Source organism: Helobdella robusta (genome assembly GCF_000326865.2).
Source record: "Helobdella robusta unplaced genomic scaffold HELROscaffold_35, whole genome shotgun sequence".
Lineage (NCBI taxonomy): Eukaryota > Metazoa > Annelida > Clitellata > Rhynchobdellida > Glossiphoniidae > Helobdella > Helobdella robusta.
In genome coordinates, this window is record NW_008704704.1 from 1,874,949 (window position 1) to 1,884,302 (window position 9,354).

General features: G+C 34.8%; 3 protein-coding genes across 3 annotated transcripts in view; 2 read left to right on the forward strand and 1 right to left on the reverse strand.

The window, feature by feature from the left end:
- HELRODRAFT_175930 (hypothetical protein) overlaps positions 1-423 on the reverse strand; it is a gene marked incomplete at both ends in the record, with an annotated part of 1,720 nt that extends 1,297 nt beyond the window's left edge. The window contains one exon of the mRNA XM_009023295.1: positions 315-423. Coding sequence (XP_009021543.1) covers positions 315-423 — 109 coding nt within the window. The remainder of the gene's footprint in view (positions 1-314) is intronic.
- Positions 424-971: 548 nt separating this feature from the next.
- Positions 972-3,473, forward strand: HELRODRAFT_175931 (hypothetical protein; the record flags this gene model as incomplete). Its single annotated transcript, XM_009023296.1, has 5 exons — positions 972-1,175; positions 1,395-1,496; positions 1,618-1,976; positions 2,621-2,757; positions 3,205-3,473. 5 exons carry the CDS (start codon positions 972-974, stop codon positions 3,471-3,473), a joined length of 1,071 nt encoding a protein of 356 aa, XP_009021544.1.
- Positions 3,474-7,573: 4,100 nt separating this feature from the next.
- HELRODRAFT_175932 (hypothetical protein) lies at positions 7,574-8,152 on the forward strand (the record flags this gene model as incomplete). The annotated part of the gene is made up of 1 exon (XM_009023297.1): positions 7,574-8,152. The coding sequence occupies one exon, from the start codon at positions 7,574-7,576 to the stop codon at positions 8,150-8,152; it is 579 nt and encodes a 192-aa protein (XP_009021545.1).
- Between the last annotated feature and the right edge of the window lie 1,202 nt (positions 8,153-9,354).

Below are 9,354 nucleotides of genomic sequence, written 5' to 3' on the forward strand. Positions count from 1 at the left end.
CCCGCTGTTGACGAAGTCATCCTCGGCGTTTGTTTGTGGCTACCTGGACGATGTCAGCTTGGCCGCAGAGGGTAACATCTTAGCGGACGACTTCCTGTCGCTGAGGGTCGGCGCTTCCATCATTGGTCTTGAATTAAACACAAACAAATGTGAACTACTTGTAAATGACACGTTTCAAATGCCACACGTGCTGGCTAATGTCCCCACAGTGCCCCATTCATCATTAAATTTTTTAGGCACTCCAATGATGGCCGGCGATCATCAGGACAGGTTTTTTAATAAAAAACGTTTTGAGCTAAGATTTGCCCTCGAACGTGTCTCTCTTCTCCCGGTCCACGACGCGCTGACAATCATCCGCGGCGCCCTCAGTTTGCCGAAATTGATGTATTTTTTGCGCACATCCAACTTTGTTAATGCGGCCATTTTGGGCGAATTTGAGGGTGCTCTGCGGGTGGCCCTCTCAGCAATTTGTAACGTCGATATTACCGACAAGGGTTGGTCTCAGGCTCAGCTGCCGGTACGATTTGGGTGAACTGGGGTTACTAAGCGTGGTTCAGCTTGCACCAATTGTTTATAAATCTTCCGCATCTACCACGCTTGACCTACAGTCTGCCCTTTTTCGGCAATTTAGTAGCCTACACTGTACTCCACCGACTCCAATCCAACCAACAGACCTTTCCCAGGGCAACACTTTGGAGGAAGCATATAAACGCACATTCACAAAGTTGCTTTCCTCAAGCCCTGACTTTTCTCCAAGGCCTCAATTCCGGTTTTAAAGGAACCGTCGGGCATTGCGGCGCACGACGGTAAGCGCCCTGACGGGTGTACCTTGATCCCTTGGAGAGCCGGCAGGTGCTTGGCGTGGGACGTTACCGTTCCGGGCACCTTTGCTGAGCGCTACTGCAGCTTACTAGCAAAGAAAGCGGTTTGGCTGCAACCAGGTCAAAAAGTACACCGGAGCTCTCCCCTCGATGGAGTTTTTACCGATTTGTATCGAGGTCCTCGGCCCCATGGACCATAACATCTCCGGGCTTTTCAATCGAATTTGTAAAAATATCAGTATTAGGTCAGGCGATAGTAGGGAATATTTTTTCGCTATGAATAATATCTCGTGCATCCTGCAGCGATTTTTGCGCGTCTGTGTGTTGGAAAATGTAGAGTTGAATGCCGACGGGGTTGAGTGACGTTATAGCAAATAAAATCAAATTTAGTCAGACGCTTGGCTTTTGGTGTCATTCGTCAATGATTTGGTTTTAACATACATACATACATACTCGGTACGATGTCGCGAGCGGTTTGCATTAACGAGTTATTAAGTTATTTATTTAATAATTCTGACAAAATTGACGATGCGGAATTCATTTACGAAATAATGGATTTCAATAATTGTGAAGATATTAGCAAAAAAAATACTTACCCGCGATCTAGATTCATTAAATTTAGAAAAAGATGATAAAATAAAGCCAAACAGTTCTGGAAATTCTAAAAAGGACAAGGTTAGTAATTTAATACTGACAATAAAAACTATTCTGAGCAACAAAATTGAGAGCAAATTGCCTCAGTATGCTGCTCTCAACATTTTTAAAATTCCAAGCTTAAAAAATTCTTGACGAAAAGTTAAAAAAATTAGAAGAACTATTTATTGAAGAAAGAAACATCTTTCGAGAAATCGTAAATAATGCAGCTATTAACAATAGCCCAAAAGTAGAAAGAAAGCAGCAATCTGATTGCAAGACCGAATCGAGCAAGCAATCTGACTGGTCAGAGATTGTAAAACGTAAAATTGAAAAGAGCTCAAATGTTCAACACGTGGCGAATGTTCAACACGTGGCGAATGTTCAACACGTGACGAACATGAACATGTTGAAAACAAAGAAAAAAACACACAACACAAACATTGCAAATATGAAAACAGTTATAGGCACCCAAACTAATAAACAAACATATTTGAAAGCGATGAAACCTTCGCCAAAAAGGTTAGGCGAAGGTTTTTTACGTTGGTCGATTGGATCAACAATGCACTGCAAAAGAGTTAAGCGAGCACATAAATGGATTGAAAATTGAGGTACTTCGTTGCTCAGCAATCAAAAACTCAATTTTTAATCGCACCTCAAAGCATGCTACAACATCGAACAACACACAAAACACGAACTCTGACAAAATCGATGTTCAACAGACAATCCCTGCATTCAGAGTTTGTATTTATGAAACAGACTCAGCTGAGTTTATGAATGCAGAAAACTAGCCAGACCAAATCATCGTCCGCGAATGGTGTTTCAATAATCTGTCGGCAAATGTTGTCAATGACCTGTCGGCAAATGTTTCAACTAAAAATAGCAATGAATAAAAACTTCATAGAAGAGAATCTCGAAGAATCAAAATATTACACTGTAAAAGAATTATCTAACATAATAAAATTGAAGAATAAAATGAAAAACAATCACCTACCAATCATTCATCTGAATGCTCGAAGTTTGTTTCATAAATTATTAAATCTAGAAATCTTATTAAAACATTTCGACGACTTTTTCAAAATTATTGTAATATCAGAAACGTGGTTGAACAATGAAACAGTTGATTTAATTAAGTTAAATAATCACCATTTTGTATATAAAAATAGAAAAAGCAAACGAGGCGGAGGTGTTGGTGTGTTCATAAAGCATGACAAGCATGTTGTAAATGATAACAGTGCATTTGATGATGAAAATGTCGACGTTCTCTGTGTGGACATTGAATCGGGGCATGCTTCATCTAGGGGTGTGCTAATGTTATCTCGATATACCGCCCACCCAATTATAAATTTGAGCCTTTTTTAAATAAAATCAATTTGATTTTACACGCCATCAAACCCGCCGACAAAACTGTTATAGTGGGCGACTTTAATGTTAATTTATTGGACAAAAGTTCAAATGATTCTAAAGACTTCCAAAATTTACTATTTTTATTTTGTTTCTCGCCTTTAATTAATTTACCAACAAGAGTAACTTGTAACGCCAATTCATTCGACAACATATTTACGAACCTATATAAACATTGCGAAAGTGGAGTCATAGTCTCAGACTTTTCTGACCATTTTCCAGTTTATGCAATAGTAGAAAATTTTAAAACTGCTTTCAATGATGACCAAATTTTATGTAGAAAAATTAATAAAACATCTATTTTCTTTATTAAAAAAAACCCTCTCACTTCAAAATTGGCATTTAGTTAACAACGAGAATAATATAGATACAGCATGCCTGAATTTCTATAATATACTCAATAAAACTCTTGACACATACGCACCTCTGCAGTGGCAGAAACAAAAATATAAAAAAGCATGGGTATCTGATGAAATAATAAAATTATCAAAAATACAGAATCGACGGTATAAAATAGCAGTCGCCGCACCAAACTCCGCTAATGTTGAAAAATATAAAAAGTTTCGAAATTACTTTACATTAGTAAAGAGAAAGGCAGAAAAAAATTATTTTTAACAAAAATTTGAAGAGGCAAAAAGTTGCTCCAAACAAAAATGGGAAATAATAAACGGTATAATGAATAGAAAAAAAACATTTATGATATTAATAAGCTAAAAGTTGACGACAAAATCATCGAAGACCCAGAGGAAATAAGTATTCTTTTCAATGAATACTTCATCAATGTCACAGAGAAGCTGTTAGAAAATCAAACAGTTACTGAAGATAAATTAAAAATAAATAGTGCAATCTGTAAATCAATGTATATGAACTCCACCAATGAAGAAGAAGTAATGTACATTGTTCAAAACTTAAGCAACAAAAAAAGCACGTCAGATGATACTTTAGGTAATTATCTACTTAAAAAAATCATCCCAGAAATTTTCATCCCAATCACTCATATTTACAATCTTTCCATTGTCCAAGGAATATTTCCACAATGCTTCAAAACATCCAGAGTAGTTCCAATTCACAAAAAGGGGAGCAAATTAGAGACAAGTAATTATTGACCAATATCTCTACTTTCTCCACTTTCAAAAGTACTAGAAAAAATAATTTTTGTCAGAGTCACCTCATTTCTGTCAATAAATAAATTATTAAATGAAAATCAATATGGCTACAGAGCACAGCATTCAATTGAGCAAGCTGTGCTGCAATTAGTACAAAATGTTATGAATAATCTTAACGTAAAGATACTAACTGTAGGTGTATTCATAGACCTCTCAAAGGCCTTTGACGTCATCAACCACGATACACTGATTAAAAAATTAAATTCACATGGAATAAGAGGAAAAGTGAGTGCATGGTTCAAAAGTTATTTAGAGAACAGTATGTGGCAATAAAAAGTCACTCCTCAACAAAACTTAACGTAAGATCAGGGATGCCACAATGATCAATTTTAGGTCCTCTTCTATTCATAATCTTCATGAACGATTTTCAACATGCAACTGATGCAAATCACCTTCTATATGCAGATGACACTAACATCTTCTTCCCAACTAAAGACCCATTGAAAGAAGTAGAATACATCAATAATAGTCTTCAGAGGATTGAAGAAGTTGTGGATCCGCATCTTACCGACAATCAATTCGGTTTCCGAAAAGGTCGATCATCGCTTGATGCAGTGAATCTTGTTGTTAATAAAGCCAGAGATGCTATTGCAGGAAAAAGATGGAAAGGAGGAAAAATGATTTACTGTTTGGTGACTACCTTGGACATCAAAATTGCTTTCAACTCTGCCAACTGGAATTGCATCCTGCGTGCCCTTGATGAGTTAAACGTACCAGTATATTTACAGGAAATGGTAGTAAGAAAAATGGCTACCTTAGACAGTGAATCTTGTTGTTAATAAAACCAAAGATGCTATTGCAGGAAAATGATGGAAAGGAGGAAAAATGATTTACTGTTTGGTGGCTACCTTGGACATCAAAATTGCTTTCAACTCTGCCAACTGGAATTGCATCCTGCGTGCCCTTGATGAGTTAAACGTACCAGTATATTTACAGGAAATGGTAGTAAGTTATTTCTCACAGAGAAAATTAAAATATGATACAAATGCAGGACCAAAAAAATACAACGTAACGGGAGGGGTACCACAAGGTTCCGTTTTGGGGCCTCTTCTATGGAACGTAATGTACAATAACCTACTAAAATTGAAACTGCCGTTGGAAGTCAGTTTTGCAGTTTTGTGGCTTATGCAGATGGTATAGCTGTGGTTTTTGTTGCAAAACATCTGGAGGAAATAGAGCTAGCGTTTAATATCATTTTTGCAAAGATTAGTGAATGGATGTATGCAGTGAACCTGGAGTTAGCAAAACATAAAACTGAAGCAGTACTAGTTACCGGAAGGAAACAAGTAGAAACTATTAGGCTGACAGTTGGGAATCACGAAATAATATCCAAACCTTTTATTCGGTATCTAGGGATAATGATTGACTGAGTTTTAAACAACAGGTAGAACATGTTAACATTAAAGCAACCAGAGTGTTAGGTGTTAGTACAATGGTTCATGGTTTATGTATAACAATGTTTGGTATCTATCCAGAAAAAAACGGGATAGACATTACATTGTTATCTATATATTTAAGCAATATATAGAACGAAATTGTTCTAAAAGTTAAACAGAAATGTGAATTAAACAATGGCAATTAAGGCGCAAATAAAAATTGAAAAATAGATCTCCATATCTATATTGATTTACGGTTGGTCATTGGTCATTCAACATCAGAAACAGTTTTAATTTCTTTTTAAAGATTGCAGACAAATTTTTATAACAAAAACCATCTTTCAAAATTTGATTCCACATTCTAGGACCCTTGTATACAACATGCAAATACAGAGTATTTGTCTTTGATTTATTTGGTAATAAATACTTAACTTGTCTAGAACTTTGATTAAATATGAAATAATTATTAAAAATTGATGGGAGCCTATTTGTAAGTTGCTTGAAAACAAAATTTGCCACAAAATAAAGATTTAATTTGTCAAAGTTTAAATTGTTGGTGGCGACTAATAGTTGATTGGTGTGCGCTTGCTTCCTGGACAGCGTGATGACCCTCATTGCCCTCTTCATCAGCATCTTGACGGGGTTGGTGGTCGTTTGATACGCACTGGCCCAAACAACATTGCAGTACGTCACGTGAGGCAGACAGATGGCGTTATAGATCATGTTCAAGCATTTTTCGGAGGGTAAAATTTTATTCTGTTCATTATTCTGAGGTTATTTGTATACAAGTTCGATTATCGCCCGCGTTGTGGTAAATAATTGTTTGTTTCAAATTATAAATATGATTATCGTTTGCTTGTATTAAGCATAATTTCCTAATAATAATACGTAATAATATAAAAACTTATTTTTAAAGTTAAATAATTTTAATAATTTCGGTTATAAATACTGCTTTAAAAAAAGAAGAGTCGCCTATTCTAAGGTGACCTTGTGTCACCGGGAAATGTCGCCTTCCCAGAAAAAAGGTACCTCCAAAAGAGCAAGAGTCTCTTCACTTGAACCAACATATGAAGAACAAACATTTCAGGTAAGTCCAGTCTTCTATGTAATCGAAGCAGAAAAAGACAACGACGTAACTGAACTTACTTGTTTCCGTGTTCAAAAAGAGATTTATGCACAAATAGGAGACGTAGATAATATAAAAATTGAAAGAAATAAAATAATAGTAAAAGTTAAAAACGCAAAACAAAGAGAAAAAATACAGACAATATAAAAAATTAGCACCATAAATGTAAAATGTTCATCTCATAGGTCTTTAAACAGACAATATCAAAAATTAGCACCATAAATGTAAAATGTTCACCTCATAGGTCTTTAAATTTTTCAATGGGGGTAATTAAAACAGCATCATTAAAAAACTGTTCTGAACAGGAAATAAAAGAAGAACTAAAAAATCAAGGAGTAGTAGATGTTAAAAGCATCACCATTAAAAAAAATGAACAACTTATTAAAACCAACACTTATATCCTAACCTTTCAAACACATGAAATCCCATAAACTATGGTAATTTGCTATGAGAAACTAGAAGTGAGAGAGTATATTCTAAATCCGATGAGATGTACCAAATGCCAAATATATGGACACCATAAAAATATATGTAGCAATAAAAGAGTTGTCTGTAGTAACTGTGGTGAATTAGAACACTCTCATACTAGAGAAAAGCCATGTAATAATAATACAAATTGTTATCACTGTAGAGAAAACCACACGACCTATGACAAATCATGCCGAATATACAAAGAGCAAAAAGAAATAATAAAAATCAAGATCATGAATAAAATCACCATCCCGGAAGCAAAACAAATATTAAAAAAAACAACTCAGCAAAAAACATATGCAACCATAACCAAAAATTGTCCTCAGAAGGCTGACAAAAGCACATCTTGCAATTTGATCCCGGCAGAGCCACTCAAGGTTTATAAAAAGAATGAAGATAAAGACTCAACTAATAAAAATAATAATGACAACTAGCACAAATATCAAAATAAAACATGCTGCCAACAAACAATAAGCAGCAACGAATACGATAATGATGTTTTTCCCCCAACGGACGAAACAGAAGAAGCATGCCATAACCTAACTAAAATACTCAATCATACTTATAACAACAAACATGGATAAAAACTCCAAAGCAAAAAATAATAACAGCAACAGTACAGAAGAAGAAATCAAAATACTACAGTGGAATATCAGAGGAATACAAAGCAACTTCCTAGAACTACAGGTATTAGTAGCCGAACAACAACCACAAATAATATGCTTACAAGAAACAAAACTAAATGCAAATAAACAAAAAGATATCAAACAATATGTAAACTACTCAAAAGCAGCTGAACCATCTCAAACAAATTCAGCTGGTGGAATAACAACATATATTAATAATACAATAACGCAATCAGAAATTAAAATTAATCAAAATTTAAACATAATAGTAACAAAAATAACAACCAACAAAACCATAACCATTTGTAATATGTATTTGCCACCTAACACATTGACAAGAACAGAAGAGATTCTAAAGATCCTCAATGATCTTCCCAAACCTCTGATTCTCATTGGAGATTTCAATGGTCACAGTCATTTGTGGGGGAACAAACGTACAAACCTACAGGGCAAGTGCATTGAAGAAATAATAACACAAGGGGATATCCATCCAATTAATAAAGCCTACTGGCCCCACACATTTTCATGAACAGACAAATTCTTTCTCTACAATAGACCTTACAATGGCTTCATCATCAATAAAGGATGATATTGGTTGGTCCGTTCTCAGTGATCAGCACGGTAGCGATCATTTCCCAATTATCGTCAAAATTAAAAAAACTTAGATCAGACAGAGGAACACAACTAAATTTCAAAAAAACGGACTGGAAGCTATTCAAAGAGTTTTGTATAAACCACTCCACAACATGGGAGATCACAACCGAAGACTCGTTGGAAGTGTGGACCAAAACAATAATGCAACTAATCCATCAAACAATACCAGTAGTAAAAAAACAAAAATAAAAAAATAATAAATCCATGGTTCAATGAAAATTGCAAAGCAGCAATCAAAAATAAACTTAAACACGTAAAAATTTTTAAAAATTGTCCTACCACAAGCAATTTAATTGAATATAAAAGGGCAAAAGCGATGACAAGAAAAATTTATAAGACAGGAGAAATTAAACTGTTGGAAAAAGTTTGTAAATAGTATGAAAAGCAACACTCCAATGAAGATCATATGGAGAATGGTTAACAGAATTAGAAACAGGGAAACAAAAATTCATCTACCTCACATACAGGACCAAAACAAAGAATACGAAACAGATGAGGAAGTAGCGAATATTTTGGCAACTTACTTCAAAAATAAATCTTTAGCAAAAAACCATAGGAATCCTTTTATAGTACATAAAGAAAGCAAAGAAAAAACCATCCTAGACTTCAAATCAAACAACAGCAAAATTTATAACCAACCAATAATTTTCAAGGAAATGATAAGTGAAATTAAAAACAGTCGGAACTCCTCCCCTGGTAAAGACCAAATTACATATGACATATTAAAAAACATCCCATCAATAGCAGCTGAAAAACTCTTAGAAATATATAATTACATATGGACAGGCTCTAAAATTCCAAAAATCTGGCATCATGCTATAGTGCTCCCCTTCAACAAACCAGACAAGCCCAAAGAGTCACCAGATAGCTATAGACCCATATCCTTAACCAGTTGTACATGCAAAATTTTCGAGAAAATAATTCACAATAGATTAATCTGGTATCTCAACAAAAATAACATAATAACAAATACCCAATGCGGTGGAAGAAAAGGTAGATCAACAATAGATCACATTATATCAATGGAAACTTACATAAGGAATGCTTTAGTTAACAATGAACAGGCATTAACCATGT